This window comes from Lissotriton vulgaris, chromosome 1_1, assembly GCF_964263255.1.
Source record: "Lissotriton vulgaris chromosome 1_1, aLisVul1.2, whole genome shotgun sequence".
Taxonomy (NCBI): Eukaryota; Metazoa; Chordata; class Amphibia; order Caudata; family Salamandridae; genus Lissotriton; species Lissotriton vulgaris.
In genome coordinates this window covers 484660745-484681187 of record NC_141685.1, presented here as the reverse complement: position 1 = coordinate 484681187, position 20443 = coordinate 484660745, and the positions used below count along the sequence as shown (strand labels likewise).

The 20443-nt window shown below is 50.1% G+C and overlaps 1 protein-coding gene across 2 annotated transcripts in view; it reads right to left on the bottom strand.

Annotated features, from left to right (window-relative positions):
• Positions 1-20443, bottom strand: part of SRSF11 (serine and arginine rich splicing factor 11) — a 252145-nt gene that overhangs the window by 15753 nt on the left and 215949 nt on the right. For both annotated transcript variants that reach the window (XM_086953852.1, XM_086953853.1), the window contains exon 10: positions 7929-8024. In XM_086953852.1, the coding sequence (XP_086809978.1) occupies positions 7929-8024 (96 nt within the window). The remainder of the gene's footprint in view (positions 1-7928; positions 8025-20443) is intronic.

The window sequence follows — 20443 nt, the reverse complement described above, 5'->3', positions numbered from 1 at the left end:
GTGAGGACCACATTGAGGTTCCACTCCGGAGCTGGCGGAGTCCGCGGAGGAATAACTTGCTTGAGCCCTTCTAAAAAGCCTTTAATAGCAGGCACCCTGAAAAGTCAGAGGTGCTGCCTGTTTTGGAGATAAGCAGCCATCGCAGATAGATGTATGCGAATGGAAGCATAGGCCAAATTACATTTGTACAGATGGAAAAGATAACAAATGATGTTCTGAATAGATGCATCTAGCGGGTCAATGTTGTGGTCTGCACAGTACATGACAAACCGCTTCCACTTCGCCGCGTAGCATGCTCTAGTGGTGGGCTTCCTCGCCTCCCGGATGATGTCCATGCAGTCTAGAGGCAAGTTTAGGTAGCCAAACTCTAAGACCTCAGGAGCCAGATTGCCAGGTTGAGCTGTTGCAGATCTGGATGCTGAATGTCGCCATGGCTCTGCGTTAGAAGGCTGGGTGTGAGGCGTAGCCTTTGATGCAGTACCACGGACAGTTCCAGAAACGTGGTGTACCATGGTTGGCGAGCCCACGTTGGAGCAACCAGGATGAGAGTCATAGAGTGCTGCTTGAGTTTGCGTGCCACCAGCGGTATCAGAGGTGCTGGGGGAAAAGCGTACGCAAATCTGCCTGACCAGTTCATCCATATCGCATTGCCCTGCGACTGTGGGTGTGGAAACCTGGCGGCGAAGCTTTGGCATTTTGCGTTCTCCCTTGTGGCGAACAGGTCTATCTCTGGATGACCCCACTCTTGGAAGTACGGGTGGAGTACTGATGGATGCAACTCCCACTCGTGCATTTGGTGGCTGTACCTGCTGAGCAGGTCCGCCATCTGATTGTCCTTGCCCGGGAGGTGTTCTGCCATGAGGAAGATGTTCCTCTGAATGGCCAACTTCCACATGCTCTGAGCCAGATGTGACAACTGCGGAGAGTGGGTACCTCCCTGTTTCTGAATGTAGTACATGGCTGTCATGTTGTCCGTCTGGACCAACACGACCTTGTTGCACAGATGTACTTTGAAAGCTTTTAGTGCCATGAAGATTGCCATCAGTTCCAGAACATTGATGTGAATCTTCCGTTGCTGTTGCGTCCATAGTCCCTGCACAGTGTAATGGAGTACATGAGCTCCCCATCCCTGGAGAGAAGCGTCTGTTGTCAGGATGATCTGTGGCACAGGCTCTTGGAACGGTCGTCTCTTGCAAAGGTTTCGTGGATTCCACCAATGCAGAGAGTTGTATGCCCGACCGCTCACCAACACTAGGTCTTTCAACTGCCCGTGAGCCTGAGTCCACTGACGTGCTAGGCACTCCTGAAGCGGACGCATATGTAGCCTCGCGTGCGGGACTATGGAGATGCAGGAGGCCATCATGCCTATCAACTGCATGAACACTCTCGCTGGAAGCGAGCGTTGGGGTTTGAATCGTTGTATCAGCGATTGAATGCTGCTGACCCTCACTGAATTTGGCTGTGCTGTGGCTGCCAGAGTGTTTATCGTCGCACCCAGATACTGCCGTATGTGGGCGGGCTGGAGGTGGGATTTTGGGTAATTGAGTGAGAATCCCAGGCCGTGAAGGAGGTGAATGGTGTGGGACACGTGAGCGGCACACTGCTGGGCTGACTTCGCCTGGATGAGCCAGTCGTCCAGATAAGGGTAGACGTGAATGTTCCGTCTCCTTAGGTGCGCCGCCACTGTCGTCAGGCACTTTGTGAACACCCTGGGTGCCGTGGTGACACCGAAAGGCAAAACCTTGAACTGGTAGTGTTCGTTTTGGATGGTGAACCGGAGGTATTTTCTGTGTGACGGGTGCAGTGGAATGTGAAAATACGCATCCTTTGGGTCTTAAGTTGCGAGAAAATCCCCCTGACTGAGCAACGGGAGCACTTGCTGCAGGTTCAGCATATGGAAGTGCTCCGACAGGATGTACTGGTTGAGGGGCCTGAGGTCCAGGATGGGCCTGAGAGATCCGTCCTTTTTTGGTATTAAGAAGTACAGGGAGTAAACCCCTGAGCCTCTTTCCTGCACAGGCACGAGCTCTATTGCTCCTTTTTGCAGCATGACGAGGACCTCCTGCTGCAATAAGTGCAAATGCTCGGCAGACATAGGACGGTGTCTTGGGGGTATGTTGGGTGGAGTGGATGTTAACTCCAGACAATAACCGTATTGTATAAGTTTTCTGACCCACCTGTCTGTGGTGATGGTTCTCCAGACCGGCAGGAACTGCTGAAGTCTCCCACCGACTTGCATGGTCGGGGGGCAGTGACGAGGCGTCACTGTTTGTTGGTGGCAGAGGATCTGGAGTTGTAGTTTACACAACCCCTGCCCTTGGCGCTGTTACCACGATATCCACCTCGACTTTTGTTGGTGTATGTGGACTGCGTGTTGCCCTTGTAGTACTGCGTGGTTTGGGAGAGCTGGCCTCTGGAAACGCCTCTAGTGCTTGAGCGACGAAAAGACCCACCCCGAAACTGCTGGGACTGTAAGGCACCCATGGATTTAGCAGTTTGTGTCCTTCTTAATCTTTTCTAAGGTGGCGTCAACCTCTGGGCCAAACAAGTGATCTGGATTCACGGTTTGATTAAGGATGGTGGTTTGTATCTCTGGCTTAAATCCAGAGACTCTCAGCCAGGCATGTCGTCTCAGCATCACACTAGTGTTGACAGCCCTGGCTGCAGTGTCAGCCGCGTCCAGAGCGCATTTAATTGAAGCATTAGAGATCAGCTTCCCTTCCTGAATAAGCATCTCAGCTGCTTCCTTGTATTCATCAGGCAGGTGCTGCAACAGGGTCTCCAGTGTGTCATAGTGTGCCCTGTCATACCTCGCTAGAAGCGCTTGCATATTGGAAATGCGCCAGATGTTGGCCGCTTGTGCTGCCACCCTTTTTCCCCGATGCCTCAAAGACCTTAGATTCCTTGTCTGGGGGAGGAGCATCACCCGTTGTCTGAGAATTAGCCTTATTCTGGGCATTCGAGACGACAAGAGAGTCCAGAGGCAACTGTCCTTTGATGTAGGTAGGATCAGTAGGCGCTGGCTTATACTTTCTCAATCCTAGGGTTCATCACCCTCGCCCTGGTAGGCTCTTTAAAAATCTCACCAGCATGTTTTAAGACCCCTTTTTAAATAGGTAGAGTCTTGACAGTCCTCTCCGAGACTGAGAAGGTATCAAAAAGGAAATCTACGTCAATAGGGTCAGCATGGAGCTGGACGTTGTGATTTTTAGCTGCCCGTTCAATGAGGGCATTGAATGCTGCAGAATCTTCTGTGGGAGACGTCTTCACAGAATAGAGTTGAGTGTCTTGTCCTGAATGAGGATCACCTGGGTCAGCACCATCAGCCCAGGGTTCATTGGTATCATCAGGGTCTGTATAGACGGGATAGCGGTACTCATCCTCATCATCGCCCTCCCCAGCGTCCACATCAGAGTAAGTGGGCGAGACATCATGAGTCTGTGGAGAAAGTGGCTCCACCAGGACAGGAGTGGAAGCAGAGTCCTTCTTTTTCTTAAGAGGAATCTTGTAGGACTCCATCGGTTGTTTCAGGGCAATTTTCCGCTTGTGGAGGGAAAGCCTCCCAGTTTCGGCATCAATAAAGTGTTCTTGTTGCTCGTCTACTGAAGGCTGTCGAGGCTTCAGGGTGGGGACCCCCGTCGACGACTTCGGCACTGAGGAAACCTTCTCGGGGCCGCTGGCGACCGCTGTAGGGGTGAAAGCCTTCGGCGCCACCTTCGGTGGCAACGTAAAGTGAATGGGCGTCAACACCTTGTGAGGTCTCTCGATCGGCTTCGGAGGTGGAGGATCCTTTGGTCCGACCGTCGAGGCCTTCTCCCTGATGTGCTGTAGGGAGTCCGTCACCTTCTTGGTGAAAGCGGCGGACGGGCGCGCCGAGCCGACGGAATCCTTCGAGGCCTCACCAGGAGTGCACTCTCGGGGTGCGCCGCTCTTGGCCGTGTCCTGTTGACGCGGAGTCTCTATTTTGAAAGTTTTATATAGCGCGAACAAGATCTTTGTAGATATCAGAGCGCTTTACAAATACAGGAGGTAGGAAACAAGAGACATGGGAGAAATCAATAGTCTTTTGAGCATAGAGGTAAAAACTGAAAGGCAAAATAGGGTGGGTACATGGGGTAGCCTAATAATTGACTAAAACCAATGATACAGATCGACAATCGAGCAAACAATAGTACAGATAGGTGTATATCTTCAAATAGAGCGAGCGTAAGAGTTCAAGTGAATTTAGTCATGAGGATAGCTTTTATTTCTTTTTTAAAGAATGTGGAGGAGGAGATAAGTCTGGTTTCGGGCGGGAGTGAGTTCCAGATCCTGGGTGCCATTCCTGAGAAAGAGCGTTTAAATGTTTTTTCCTTCCGGAATCTACGAGGTTTCAGGAGAAGATTCTTTGTGCTTCTAGTGGTTCTTGAGCCACCAGATATTGTCAGTTTCTGAGTGAGGTAGCCAGGTGAGTTGTGGTGTATAGCTTTGTGCGTCATGCAGGCAATTTTCAGATGTATTGTGGCTTCAAAAGGCAGCCAGTTCAGGGATTTTAAGTCAGGGGAAATATGCGAGTGTTTTTTTTGATCCAGTGATGAGTCTTGCTGCAGCGTTCAAAGAGGCTCTCATGGGTGTAGTTGTAGAAAGAGGGAGTCCGCAAAGGGCGACGCTACCGTAGATAAGCGAGGAATTACTAGTGCTTGAACAGCAGTTTGGAAGTCTTTGGCTGGGAGGAAGGGCTTAAGTTTCCTCAGGGTATTAATTTGGAAATTAGCTCCCTTAGTTGCTTTACTGATATGCTGGTGCATGTTAAGATTGGTGTCAAGTGTAATGCCTAAGGATTTCGCTGAGTCCACGATGGTAGGTTGGACATTGAGTGCTGATGGGTGTTTAAGCCAGGTTTGGGTGGTGGAGATTTTCGCGGGAGGTGAGATCAGAAGGAACTCAGTTTTCAGAGCATTGAGTTTGAGGTGATTATCGGCAAAACACCTTCGGGTCACCAAGGCCCTTCTTCGGGTCACCGAGACCTTTCTTCGGGTCACCGAGTCCATTGCTGGTGTCGACCGCCTTCGGCGCCGACGTGCTCTGCTCGACCACCTTGACTTTAGTCTTCGGCGCGGCAGTCTTCGACTCGACGCCCTTGACTTGAGCCTTCGGCTCGACAACACCGTTCTGCTTCTTCGGCGCCGAGGCCTTGGATCCAACCGAAGCGATGCGCACTTTCAGTTTCGAAGTGTGTACCTGCGCTGTTTCATGTGTCGAGACCGTAGGTTTCACTTTCGGTTTCGATTTTCCAGGGTGCGGCTCAATAGCAATGTCTGTGGCCAAGCCCGAAGGCGGGGCCGTAGAACCCATCGTAAGATCTTGGGTAAGGCCTAGTGGCGATCCCTTGACCTGAGCCTTATGAATTGGTACGGCCCCAGTGTCAGTTTGAGGTAGCTCCTCATCCGAGCTATCCTCCATGGCCCCGAGGGCCCCGTCGTCGTCTCCTACCTCGTCGACGACTTCTTCAGCTTCGAACATTTCGGCGTCCGCGTCATAGTCTTAGCCGATGTCCGACGCGGGGTGCGACTCACTGATGTCCCTGGTAGATTCTTCCCAGACATCCCCAGCATCGAAAATGTCTGCAGGCGCAGCTTGCTGGGCCTCCTGGCGCGCAGCGCGTCTAAGCTTAAGCGTCTTCTTGGACCTGAAACGTGAACAAGCCATGCACTTGGCTTCATCATGGTCCGGCGACAGACACCTATTGCACACCGGGTGGACGTCGATGTGGGGATACTTCGAGTTGCAGACGGGACATCTCTTGAATGGACTTCGGTCCATGATGAACAGTCGATAGGGTCTGATGCGTCGACTGGGCCTTCCGCGCCGAAAGCACGCAGGTGTATTGAATCCGGCTCGGAACCGAGCTGGAAGAACTAAGACCGAACGCAAGACTATACCGACGAAGAAACTAAAGACCTTTTGGTCTTAAAGTTTTTTATCGATTCCGACTAGAGGGAACCCAAAGACATACGAACCCAATGGCGGAAAAAAACAATCTGAGGATGGAGTCGATGCCCATGCGTGCTGTAGTCCAGGGGAGGAGCCACCTATCTCGTGATACTTCGAAGACTCTTCCAGGACAACAATGTGCAATCATCCGGACCCAACACTAGGCGGCGATCTATGCACAGATATGAATTCAGCAGCCCACATGCCTTGAACTCCACAATCTCTAAAGTAGTTCCTTGGCTACTGAAATCCACAATCTCTACTGACCCCCAAGACCCCTAAAACGCCCCCCTAAATACAGTATTTAAAGGGCAGCCCTGAACCAAGAAGACCGACTCCTGCAACCTACGAAGAATGATGGAAGACGCCCAGCAGAGAAGAACTGACTTGGCCCCAGCCCCACATGCCCATCTGCAGTTTCCAGAGATCCTAAGCTGTAGGAAGCTGGCTCTATATACTATAACAAAATGAAGTATAGTGTGTCCAGTGGAACCCCAAAGGTAGGCAGAGGTAAAAGTAGATAGCACCTTACTCTCTATTTGCGGTAGTGTGGGCGAGCAGTAAGGCTTTAACAGAGTGTAGTTGTAGGAAGCTAGGTTTCTGTTGCAGTAACCCTCCCCACCACCAAATTTTGAATGATTCAGGCATGTGAATCTAGGAAAGATACCCCAATACTGGATAAAGAGGGCACTTTCTCACATGTTTGATAACCAACACCCCCATTTTCAGTGAAGCCATCATGTAACTGGGGAACTAATTTTTACCAGTGTTCAGCAAATGTACTCAACATGGCTTTCCTGTTCACTTGTACTGGAAGCAACATGGCTGGACAGCACAGTGGCATATCTGCTCATGTAGTTAAGCCCTCACATGTAGCATAGCGTACTTTGCCTTAGGGCTGTAAGGTCTTCAGTAGGGGTGATTTACCTATACTCCATGCAGTGTCTGTGGGCATGGCTCACATGCTGCGTGCCAAGTCATGTCATGTTTTCACTTTTGGCTGCACCAAGACACGCAGTCTGCAGTGGCAGTCTGATTGTGAATGGTGAGGGACCTTTGGGGTGTCACGATTTGTGTTCCAGCCCTAAGGACCCTCTTTGGCCTCCCTGCCCTAGGTACCAGGGCTACCGCTTATTAAGGACTTACAGGGAGTGCCAAAGGAATTACCAATCTGGGTATAATTGCACAGTTTTGGGAAAGCAGTCTGCCACTGGGGATCTTTTTAGCAGGGAACCAGTGCACTTACAGTCGCAATCACACCAAATACCAAGCAAAAAGTGAGGGTTACCATGTCAAAAAGGGGCACTTTCCTACATTCACCTTTCCGAGTAAATGACAACACAATAAAAGCTGTTCAGTTAGTCATACTGCCTGTAGCAACTCATGCATATTTGTTATTGGTAAACACATTATATTTGCAAATAGCTAAAAGAATTCCACAATTCCTTTATCATGAGGTTGAAAAAACAACATCCAATATTGTAAAGTACTTTGGCACTGAAAAGGATCAAAGAGGACACTTTTCTACTGCTTACAGTGCATTTTTTAGTTGATCATTAACAATATATGTGCTTAAATTCAAACACATCATTTGGTTAAAAGGTAGTGTGTATCTTACTAAAGCAAATGAAAAGGTGTCAAATGCACACTTCTGAAACTTTAACCGAAACGCTGTTATCATGGTAACTGTTTCTATTAACCAGAACAGCGAAAGATTGCAGTAGTACGCTTTTAAGCATAAAACCAATTAAATTACTGATCAGCAGGGCTGTCTCCATTCAATCGACTACTGTGAAAAACACCATGAAAGAAACAAAAAACCTTGAACATTAAAATGTAATATTGGTACACAAACCAAAACAAATGAACACAAGGCAACATGCTTATTTTTAAGTTCCCGAATTGAAATAAATTAATTATTCATGCACAATAAAAGCACTGTATGCTTTACAAACCGTCTAGGAGAAGGAGATCTTGATGGTTTTCTCTTCGGAGAACGTAATTTCTTGGGAGACCTTGATCCACTTCTGCTTCTTCTGCGTCGTCTGTCTCTGCAAGTTATTCAAAGGAAGAAGTCATACTAGGGCAGGTTTTTAATTGACATATCGTCTTTGGGTTGTACAGAAGAGAAACACTTCCAAAAGGAACCTTTATACCGAATTTGACGGGACAAACCAAACTGTTAATCAGTAATGAAAATGGCAGCCTGTCCTAGGAAGGGTCCCAAGTGACAGTTCACAAGGTTACACTGAGATAATTTGCTAATATCCCTCCTACTAGTAAAATACTTCAATTAAGAAAGCAGATGCTTGTCCATGCAACTTTTCAATATTACCATACTTCAATTTGTTTCCCGCATTCCCTTAATTTACAGTGACCAGTTAACCATTTGTAACATTCCATTTTGCCTTACTTCAGAGTTTGACACTCAATCCTGCCTGAACTGCGGCCAGAAGTGTCATAGGGAGTGTTGTATGGTTTGTGTGGTGGGAAGTAGGGATTTGTGACCGCAGTGAGAAGGCTGGTGACGGGTGCAGCCAGCGACTTGCTGCGCCGAAATCAATCGGCAAAAGGAGCCAAAGGCAACTAAAGGCAAACATGTGCTTGAATAGCAGTAACCGGGCAACAACTTCCTCCTGTTAAGCAGTCTCTATGACTCAGAAAAATGAGGTTTTGGACTTTTCAGATGTTTGAAGCAACCAGGAATTTTAAAGCACTTAATGGAGCAGCTGTGCAGGGTTTTCGGTTTTTGTATACAACCAAGAGAAAAATGGACTTCTGTGTAAGTCCTTACAAACAGTGCCCTATAAGAAACCCTACATCCGTTTTGCATGGAGAGTAGGTCTTTCCTCCTCCCAAATTTGTGAGGTGCTGAATATGCTACTTACCAGTATGCATCTGTTCTTAGCATGTAGGGCTGCTGACATTCATATCGGTGCATAGATCGCCGCCTAGTGTTGGGTCCGGATGATTGCACATTGTTGTCCTGGAAGAGTCTACGAAGTACAACGAGATAGGTGGCTCCTCCACTGGACTACAGTGCGCATGGGCATCGACTCCATCCTCAGATTGTTTTTAGCCATTGTGGCCAAGATGGAGTGGAACTCAGTGAATGGTGAACATGCTAGAAGTATGTGTGAATTCTGCAGCTGCTACAGGCGCCCAGGAAGGAGGGCAGGCGATATGAATGGCAGCAGCCCTACATGCCAAGAACAGATGCATACTGGTACGTAGCATATTCGGTTCGAGGCATGTGGGCTGCTGAATTCATATCTGTGCATAGAATACATAGCAGTCCCTCCATTAACGGTGGTCGCCCGTGCCAGCTGCAGCAGTTTGGAAAAGTGTTTTTAGAACAGCCTGCCCTACAGCTGCCTGCTGTTTGGAGTGCACATCAACACAATAATGCTTTGTAAATGTGTGTGTGGTAGACCATGTGGCTGCTCTACATATGTCTTCCAACGGAATATTGCCAAGGAATGCCATGGAGGCCCCAACTTTCTGGTAGAGTGGGCCCTCGGTGGAATGGTGAGAGTACGCTTGGCTTTCAGATAGCAGATCTGGATACATTTAACGATCCACCTAGCAATACCAGCCTTGGAAATGGGGTTACCTTTGTGGTGTGGTGCAAAGGCAACAAAGAGTTGTTTAGTTTTCCTAAAATCCTTGGTCCTATCGATGTAATACATCAGGGCCCTTTTGACGTCAAGGGTGTGGAGCATTCTCTCCGCCAATGATTCAGGATTTTGGAAGAAAACAGGCAATTCAATCGTCTGGTTGATATGGAAGTGAGACACAACCTTAGGAAGGAATTTAGGGTTAGTGCAAAGCACTACCCTGTTAGAATGAATTTGAATAAATGGCTCTTGGATAGTTAGTGCTTGCAGTTCACTAACTCGCCGCAGCGATGTAATCGCTATGAGGAAAGCCACTTTCCACGTCAAGAATTGAATCTCGCAGGAATGCAGTGGTTCAAAGGGAGGACCCATCAGCCGGGTGAGGACCACATTGAGGTTCCACTCCGGAGCTGGTGGAGTCTGCGGAGGAATGACTCGTTTGAGTCCTTCTAGAAAGGCCTTAATGGCAGGCACTCTGAAGAGTGAGAGGTGCTGCCTGTTCTGGAGATAAGCGGCCATTGCAGATAGATGTATGCGAATGGAAGCATAGGCCAGATTACATTTGTACAGATGGAAAAGGTAACAGATGATATTCTGAATAGACGCATCTAGCGGGTTAATGTTGTGGTCTTAACAATAAATGACAAACCGCTTCCATTTTGCCGCATAGCATGCTCTGGTGGTGGGCTTCCTTGCCTCCCGAATGATGTCCATACAGTCAGAAGGCAAGTGCAGGCAGCCAAACTCTAGGACTTCAGGAGCCAGAACGCCAGGTTGAGCTGTTGCGGATCTGGATGCCTTTGATGCGGTACCACGGACAGTTCCAGAAACGTGGTGTACCATGGTTGGCGAGCCCACGTTGGAGCAACCAGGATGAGAGCCATCGAGTGATGCCTGAGTTTGCGTGCCACCGGCGGTATCATTGGTGCTGGGGGAAAAGCGTATGCAAATTTGCCTGACCAGTTCATCCATATCGCATTGCCCTGCGACTGTGGGTGTGGGAACCTGGCGGCGAAGCTTTGGCATTTTGCGTTCTCCCTTGTGGCGAACAGGTCTATCTCTGGATGACCCCACCTTTGGAAGTACGGTTGGAGTACTGATGGATGTATCTCCCACTCGTGCATCTGGTGGCTGTGCCTGCCGAGCAGGTCCGCCATCTGATTGTCCTTGCCCGGGAGGTGTTCCGGCATGAGGAAGATGTTCCTCTGAATGGCCCACTTCCACATGCTCGGAGCCAGATGAGACAGCTGCGGAGTGTGTGTTCCTCCCTGCTTTTGAATGTAGTACATGGCTGTCATGTTGTCCGTCCGGATCAACACGACCTTGTTGCACAGATGTACTTTGAAGGCTTTGAGTGCCATGAAGATTGCCATCAGTTCGAGAACATTGATGTGCATCTTCCGTTGCTGTTGCGTCCATAGTCCCTGCACTGTGTAATGGAGTACATGAGCTCCCCATCACTGGAGAGAGGCGTCCGTTGTCAGGATGATCTGTGGCACAGGCTCTTGGAACGGTCGGCCCTTGCAAAGGTTTCATGGATTCCACCAATGCAGAGAGTTGTATGCCCGACCGCTCACCAACACTAGGTCTTTTAACTGCCCATGAGCTTGAGTCCACTGTCGTGCTAAGCACTCCTGAAGCGGGCGCATATGTAGTCTCGCATTTCCATAGTCCCGCACGCAGGAGGCCATCATGCCTATCAACTGCATGAACACTCTTGCTGGAAGCGAGTGTTGAGGTCTGAATTTTTGTATCAGCGATTGAACGCTGCTGACTCACTGAATTCGGCTGTGCTGTGGCCGCCAGAGTATTTATAGTCGCACCCAGATACTGCCGTATGTGGGCGGGCTGGAGGTGGGATTTTGGGTAATTCAGTGAGAATCCCAGATCGTGCAGGAGGTGAATGGTGTGGGACATGTGGGCGGCACACTGCTGGGCTGACTTTGCCTGGATGAGCCAGTCGTCCAGATAAGGGTAGACGTGAATGTTCCGTCTCCTGAGATGCGCCGCCACGGTCGCCAGGCACTTCGTGAACACCCTGGGTGCCGTGGTGACACCGAAAGGCAAAACCTTGAACTGGTTGTGCTGGTTTTGGATGGTGAAACTGAGGTATTTCCTGTGTGAAGGGTGTAGTGGAATGTGAGTACGCATCTTTTAGGTCTAAAGTTGCGAGAAAATCCCCCTGACTGAGCAACGGGAGCACTTGCTGCAGGGTCAGCATATGGAAGTGCTCCGACAGGATGTAATGGTTGAGTGGCCTGAGGTCTAGGATGGGCCGGAGGGACCCGGCCTTCTTTGGTATCAAGAAGTACAGGGAGTAGACCCCTGTGCCTCTTTCTTGCATAGGCACGAGCTCTATTGCTCCTTTTTGCAGCATAACGGTGACTTCCTGCTGCAATAAGTGCAAATGCTCGGTTGACATAGGACTATTTCTTGGGGGCATGTTGGGTAGAGTGGATGTTAACTCCAGACAGTAACCGTATTGAATAAGTTTCCTGACCCACCGGTCTGTGGTGATGGACTTCCAGACAGGCAGGAACTGCTGGAGTCTCCCCCGACCGGTGTTGTGTGGTCGGTGGGCAGTGACAAGGCGTCACTGTTTGCTGGTGGCAGAGGATCTGGGGCCGTTTCCACGACCTCTGCCCTTGGCGCCGTTGCCACGATATCCACCTAGGCTCTTGTTGGTGTATGTGGACTGAGTGTTGCCCTTGTAGTATTGCGTGGACTGGGAGAGCTGGCCCCTTGAAACGCCTCTAGTGTTTGAGCGACGAAAAGACCCACCCCGAAACTGCTGGGACTGTAAGGCACCTATGGATTTCGCAGTCTCCGTGTCCTTTTTAATTTTCTCTAGGGGGGTGTCAATCTCAGGGCCAAACAGGTGATATGGGTTGACTGTTTGGTTAAGGATGGTGGTTTGGATCTCTGGCTTAAATCCAGAGATTCTCAGCCAGGCATGTCGCCGCAGCATAACACTAGTGTTAATAGCCCTGGCGGCGGTATCAGCCGCGTCCAGAGCACACTTAATTGAAGCGTTAGAGATCAGCTTCCCTTCCTGAATCAGCATTTCAGCCCCCTCCTTGTATTCATCAGGCAGGTGCTGCAACAGGGTCTCCAGTGTGTCGTAGTGTGCCCTGTCATAGCGCGCCAGAAGTGCTTGTTAGAAATGCGCCAGATGTTGGCTGCCTGTGCTGCTACCCTCTTCCCTGAGGCCTCAAAGACCTTGGATTCCTTGTCAAGGTGAGGAGCATCACCCGTAGTCTGAGAATTAGCCCCCTTCCGTGCATTCGAGACAACAAGGGAGTCTAGAGGCAACTGTCCTTTGATGTAGGTAGGATCAGTAGGCGCCGACTTTTACTTCTTGTCAATCCTAGGGTTTATCACCCTCGCCCTGGTAGGTTCTTTAAAGATCTCAGCAGCATGCTTTAAAACACCTTTCAGCATAGGCAGAGTCTTAACAGTTTTTTCTGAGACTGAGAAGGTATCAAAAAGGAAGGCGACATCCACAGGGTCAGCATGGAGCTGGACGATGTGATTCTTTGCTGCCCGTTCAATGAGGGCATTGAAAGCTGCAGAGTCTTCTGTAGGGGACGTTTTTGCAGAAAACAGTTGAGGGTCTTGTCCTGATTGAGGATCCCCTGGGTCACCACCAGCGGCCCAGGGTTCGTTGGTATCCTCAGGGTCTGTATAGACAGGATAACTGTACGCATCCTCATCGTCCCCCTCCCCAGCGTCCAAATCAGAGTAAGTGGGCGAAACATTACGAGTCTGTGGGGAAAGTGGTTCCACCAGAACGGGAGTGAAAGCAGAGTCCTTCTTCTTGAGAGGGATCTTGCAAGACTCCATTGGGCGTTCAGGGGCGATTTTCCTCTTGTGAAGGGAAAGCCTGCCCGTTTCGGTATCGATGAAGTGTTCCTGATGCTCTTCCACTGAAGGTCGTCGAGGATGTGGGCCGGGGACCACCGCTGACGACTTCGGCGCCGAGGAGATGAGGAGACCTTCTCGGACACGCTGGCGACTGCCTTAGGAGCGAAAGCCTTCGGCGCCGTCTTTGGCGGCAACGTGAAATGGATGGGTGTGGATGCCTTCAGTGGTTTCTCCACCGGTCTCGTAGGTGGAGGATCCTACGGACCGGCCGACGCGGTTCCGTCCCTGATGCGCTGCAGTTAGTCCGTCACCTTCTTGGTGAACGCGGCGGATGGGCGCGCCGGTTCAATGGAATCCCTCGAGGCCACCTGGAGTCGACTCTCGGGGCGCCGTGCCCTTGGCCTTGTCCTGCTGCCGCGGAGTTGCGAGAACCTTCGGGTCATCCAGCCGTTTCTTCGGGTCACAGAGAGCTTTCTTCGGATCGCCGATAGCCTTCTTTGGGTCGCTGAGGCTTTTGCCGGCGTCGACAGTCTTCGGCACCGACGCGCTCGGCTCGACCACCTTTACTTTAGTCTTCGGCGCAGCAGACTTCGTCTCGACGCCCTTGACTTGAGCCTTCGGCTCGACAGCCACCTTCGGCGCCGACGCCTTGGAGCCGACCAAAGCGATGCGCACTTTCGGTTTCGAGGATGGCACCTGCGCAGTGTCTGGAGTCGCGACCGTAGGTTTCACTTTCGGTTTTGTTTTTCCAGGGAGTGGCTCGGCAGCTATGTCCGTGGCCGAGCCCGAAGGCGGGCCGTAGAACCCATAGTGAGATCTTGGGTAAGGCCCGAAGGCGATCCCTCGACCTGAGCCTCATGAATTGGCACGGCCCCAGAGTCAGTTTGAGGAAGCTCCTCATCCAAGCTATCCTCCATGGCCCCGAGGGCCCCGTCGTCGTCCACTACCTCGTCGACGACTTCTTCGGCCTCGAACATCTCTGCATCCGCGTCGTAGTCGACGTCCGATGCGGGGTTCGACTCAGTAACGTCCTGGATAGATTCGTCCTCGACATCCCCTGCATCGAAGATGTCCACAGGCGCCGGTGCAGCATGCTGGGCCTCCTGGCGCGCAGCTCGTCGAAGCTTAAGCGTCTTCTTGGACCTGAAGCGTGAACAAGCCATACACTTGGCTTCATCGTGGTCCGGCGACAGACACTTGTTGCACACCGGGTGGACGTCGATGTGGGGATACTTCGAGTTGCAGACGGGACATCTTTTGAATGGACTTCGGTCCATGATGGACGGTCGATCGGTCTGGAGCGTCGACTGGGCCTTCCGCGCCGAGAGCACGCGGGTGTAGAGAATCCGGCTCGGAACCGAGCTGGAAAAACTAAGACCGAACGCAAGACTATACCGACGATCGATTCCGACTAGAGGGAACCCAAAGACATCCGAACCCAATGGCGGAAAAAAACAATCTGAGGATGGAGTCGATGCCCATGCGCACTGTAGTCCAGGGGAGGAGCCACCTATCTCGTGATTCTTCGAAGACTCTTCCAGGACAACAATGTGCAATCATCCGGACCCAACACTAGGCGGCGATCTATGCACAGATATGAATTCAGCAGCCCACATGCCTCGAACACTGTCATTTCCATTATCTGTGAGTACCATGTTTGTATGGCCCACTGGGGTGCGACCAGTATGAGGGTCATGTTGCTTGTCCTGCACTTGCTGAGTACCTTGTGTATCAGGGGAATCGGCGGAAAGGCGTAGGCAAATGTCTTTGACCAGCTTATCCACAGGGCATTCCCCAGGGACCCCTCCCCTGGTTGCCTCGATGAGAAGTGTTGGCATTTTGCATTCTGGTGTGTTGCAAACGGGTCTATTGACGGTGTTCCCCACCTGTCGAACAGTCTCTTTGTTTCTTGTGCATTCAGCTCCCATTCGTGCGAGGCCGATGTCTGTCTGCTGAGCCAGTCCGCTTCCACGTTGTCTTTTCCTGGCAGATGTATCGCCAGTAGATCTATTTTCAATGGTATTGCCCATTTCCATATTTCTTGCGCTAGCTCTGACAGCGGTGCTGATTGTGTTCCTCCCTGTTTGTTTATGTAGAACATCGCTGCTGTGTTGTCCGTCTGGATCAGCACTGTTTGATTGTACAACTTCGTCTGGAAGGCTTTCATAGCTAGGAGAACGGTCTTTAGTTCTAGGTAATGTGTTTTACCGCATCTGCTTGTGTCCACAAGCCCCTCACGCGTAGTTTTTCCATCTGTGCTCCCCATCCCTTTTGGGATGCGTCCGTGGTGATGGTCACTGTTGGTGTTGGTGGTGTTAGAAGTTTCCCTTTTGTTATGTTTTCTTTGTTCCACCATGATATCTCCTCTTGCACTGCGTGCGTTACAACCACTAGGTCCTCCCACCACCCCGTCGCTTGTGACCATTGGTCCTGCAGCCACTCCTGGAGTGCTCATGTGCTGTCGGACATTTGGTATTATGTGGATGCATGAGGCCATCATGCCCATCATCTTGCTCACCGTCCTCAGTCAGAGCTTGCCGCTTCTGGTAGAGGCGCGCCTCCTTCAACAGTGCCGTCGTTCTCTTCTCGCTGGGGAACACCTTCCCCTGAACGGTGTCGATTTGTGCCTCCAGAAATATCTTGACCTGTTGTGGGTTTAAGGAGGATTTCTTCCAGTGAATGGAGAAACCTAGGGCGATTAGTGTGTGTCACTCTCTGAGCGTGCTGTTTGCACGTGTTGTATGACCTTGCCTTTATGAGCGAATCGTCTAGGTAAGGGTATACGTGTATCCCCTCCCTCCTTAAGTGGGCTGCGACTGCTGCCAGACACTTTGTGTACACCCTTGGTGCTGATTTTAGTCCTAAGGCCAATGCCGTGAATTGGTAGTGGTCAGAGTGGATTGCAAATCGTAGCAGATGCTTGTGCCGTCTGTTCATTGGGATGTGTAGGTAGGCATCCTTTAGGTCTATGGTCACCATGAAGTCCCCTGTTAGAATCTGTGGGAGTAGTTCTTGCAGGGATGTCATTTTGAATTTGTGTCTTTATGAATTTGTTGAGGAACCTTAGGTCCAGGATGGGTCTCACTGTTTCGTCTACTTTAGGTACTAGGAAGTACGTAGAGTACACCCCCTTGTTCCTTTCCATGGGAGGTACAGGCTCGATAGCCTCCTTTAGTAGCAGTTCCTCTGCTTCCCTCTGAAGAAGCTCTAGTTCCTTTTTTGCTAGTGCTCTTTTCTTTGGTCTTCTGCTTGGTGGTGTTTTTTTTAACTATGCAGTACCCGTACTGAATTGTGTTGATGATCCATTTGTCTGTTGTAATGTTTCTCCACTCCTAGAGGAAGAGTTTTAATCTTCCTCCCACTGGTGTTACGTGCTCGTGGTGTTTCGGTGCGTGAGACTCCTGTTTTTTGTTTTTGTGCTCCACCCTTGGAGTTTTTTGTAGGGTGTGCACTGTCAATGAGGCCGAGTCACTTGAAGGTGGTTTGCTGTCCACCCTACCTGGTGTTTCCACGTCCACCTGCTCTCCCGCGAAAGGACTGGCCCCTATGTTGGTATTGCCATTGTTGTTTTTGATGGCCATGTTGTGTATGGGTGTCGCTTTGGTGGGAATGTTGGAAGGACTGATGCAACGTTCCCGGCTGGTTCCCACCTCTCCCGTGTGGTCTCCTTGAAGGGGTCCCTCTCTGCGCTCCCCTGAATTGCAAGCCCCCATGGATCTTGCGGTGTCATTATCCTTTTTGAGCTGTGAGAGCTTGTCGTCCACTATTGCACCGAACAGTGTCTCACCGTTGAACGGAGTGTTCAGGATGTTGTGTTGCACCTCCGGTTTAAAGCCGGATATTCTGAGCCAGGCTTGTCTTCTTTCTGTGATGCCCAGCATCATAAGCCTGCTGGCCGTGTTTGCCCCATCCAGTGCGGTTTTTGGGCAAGATTTTGCCAAGTTCTTGCCTTCCTCTACTGGGTGCGAAGCACTTTGTTGGTGCTCCTGAGGGAGGCGTTTCACCAACTGCCCCAGTTCCTCCATGATCTGGTAATGGTGTCTGTTGAGTAGTGCATTGGAATTAGCCATGCGCCAGTGCATAGCGGCATTCCTTTCGATCTTCCTTCTTGTTAGGTCCATCCTTCTCCTCTCTTTATAAGGGGGTGGACCTGAAGTAGTTGGCACATTGGCCCTTCTTGCTGTTGCCGTGATGAGAGTCAGCAGCGACCGTCCCCTGTATGTAGGCTGGGTCCTTTGAGGAGTGCTTGTATTTTTTCTCCGTCCTTGACGTGACAGGTTTACAAGTAGCAGGCTCCTTGAATGCCTCTCTTCCTTGCCCTTTGATGCTTTCAAGCATTGGCAGGTACTGGCTCCTAGTGTGCATTGGAAGTACTGTCACTACTAGGAAATCCCCTTTCGGCACCTCCTCTTCGAGCTTGACCCTGAACGCTGTTGCAGCGTTCTTGATGCATTTATTATAGAGCCCAATGTCGTCCGGTGGCGAGGGCCTCGCTGGATATGTGTCCACTCCCTCTTCTGGACTTTCGGCGTCGACGTCCTGCCACTCGACCTCCTGTGTATCAGAGTATGTTGATTCTTGGTACACCATCTGTTCGTCATCTCTCTCCTCCTCGTAATAGGCATTATCATCTTCCTGATATGCCAGATCTTCCAAGCTCTCCGACGCTTGTTCTACTTCGAAATCTTCGTCTTCGACCACATGTACTTCTGGTGACTTTGGCCTCGAGGAATTGTGTAAGATTTCATTTTTTCTTCGAAATCTTTCTTTCGCTGCAGGATGTTCTCCATCTCTGCTTCGAGTCTCCTCTTCTTTCTTTCCATCTCCGCCGCCTGTTCGGCGTCGAGTGGTTGTGCCGGTTTCTTTGGCGCGCTAGCTGGCGCCGAGAAGGGTTTCGGCGTCGAGACTGGTTTCGGCGGCGACGGTATTTTCGGCGTCGAGGCTGGTCTTGCGTCTTTCGTCATCGACTTCGAAGATGTTTTCGTAGTCTAGCCTCTTTTTCTTGGAGGCTTTTCGACGACTTTGGTTGGTTGCCGTCCCTCGGCGCCAGGGAGTCCTTCTGAGAGGATCCGCTGGGCCTGGATGTCGCTGCGGACGCCGAAGTTATCGGCGTTCGCGCTTTCAGGGTCTTGGCCTCGTTTTTTCGAGAGTCTTGGGTGGACTGCCGAGAGTCTTTCCTTTTTGGGGGCGTCGATTCTCCTACCTTTTCAGTAGTCTTCTTATTATAGGTCTCTGCGACCGTGTAGCCGATGTCTTCTTCGGCGACGTAATCCTCCTCGTCGGTCGAGAGTCCCAGGTCTCCAAGGGACGGAGGTTGGCCCTTGCCCTGCACGGTGTAGTTTGCAATCCTTTGCCTCTCTCTCACTCGAAGGGTCTTCGGGGTGAATGCGTAGCAGGGGTTGCAATCTCTGCTTTCGTGGTTGTCCGGCAGGCAGAGATTACAGACTGGGTGTTGGTCCTTCTGCGCGTACTTATGATGGCAGTTGCGGCAGAATTTGAATGGTGTGTTGTCCATGTCTTGTGTTCAGGGGGCCCCCTGATTGTGCATTCTCCTCTGGACGTAGAAGAATCTCAAAATGTTCCCCTTCTTCGTCGTCCTTTCGATGGTGTAGTCTTCCTTCGTCTTTTCCAATGTTTTTTCTCCCAAAAACTCGAGTCTTGCTTCTTTTCTCCAAATCTCTGGAGCCCTCTCGAAACGATTCAGACCCAACGGCGGAAAAAAGAATCTGAAGATGGCGCCCAAGGGTGGAAGCTTCCGCAGGAAGCATGCCGACGTCACAGGACGGACACCAAAAGGTGGGACGTAGACGCCCACCTGGGCTACGAAAAAAAAAAAAAAAAAAAGAAAAGACTACGATTCCGGACCCAACCACTAGACCGCGGAATTATGCACAGCATAGTGAATCCAGAAAGATTCACGCTGCAAAACTATAGTTAAATTACCTCTTAAATTCAGACTCTTATTTGAAAGTATTTCTGACATAAGCTAGGAAACACTGCTGTATTTGATCTGCATGACATTATATAAAATGTTATACAAACTACCACAGAAAACGCCTTATAATCAGCTTCCTAAATGGATGTGATCTTGAGTGGGCTGAAGGGGTAGCATCTCCTGCATAGGAATGCTATGATTAATTAAGCTTCAATGCTGCAATATAGAGGCATGAAGTACAAAGTAAAAAGAGGGAAAAAGATATCTGGCCAAGGCAAAGAAAAATGATTCTCCTCTTCTTATTGAATCAAAGGAGCAAACTACGATGGTACTAGTTCTTACGAGGCATTTAAATATGCAGAACTATGGAAAAAAAATCTGCGTTTTTTTAAAACCTTCTCACACATCCTAAGACTGTATATAAAGAAAGAGGCCGAACTAGTGGTTGACTTTTCTGTTTAACCAAAATTCAATCTACAGCGAAGTATACATTTAAATGTAGAGTCCAAAATGATTCCACCCTATTTGTATAGGATGACCTAGATGAAATCTCATTTACTGTGGTAAGGCTCTAAATCACTTTCCTCCATGCTTATTCAGATAATGCATAGACAAGTCCATCCTAAGTGATGGAAGGAAGGATTCAGAAACAGGTGAATCGCCCTCAATTTAAGTAGATCCTTAAACAGGTTGAAGAACCATTTGTACATCGCAGCGTGAGAGGGAGGCATCGGTCACTACGGTTTCAGATGGAATCTCCGGACGGAAACTCATTCCGCTAAGCAGATACTCTGGATGACACTGCCATTCGAGGGACTGAATTGCTTGAGGGAAGATAGGATAAGCGTGTCCTCTCACTTGTCTGAAAATTAGCTTCAGTGTTGCAGTGGCCTCATGTGGAGGCGTGCAGTTGGAATGAGGAAGATGAACATTGATCATAGCAAAGATATGTGCCTCGCTGTCGGATGGGCTGATCTTACCAGAAGGTGGCATTTCAGATATACATTTATTTTTAATGTGCCCAGAACTCTTCCCATGTAATGAAGAGATTGCA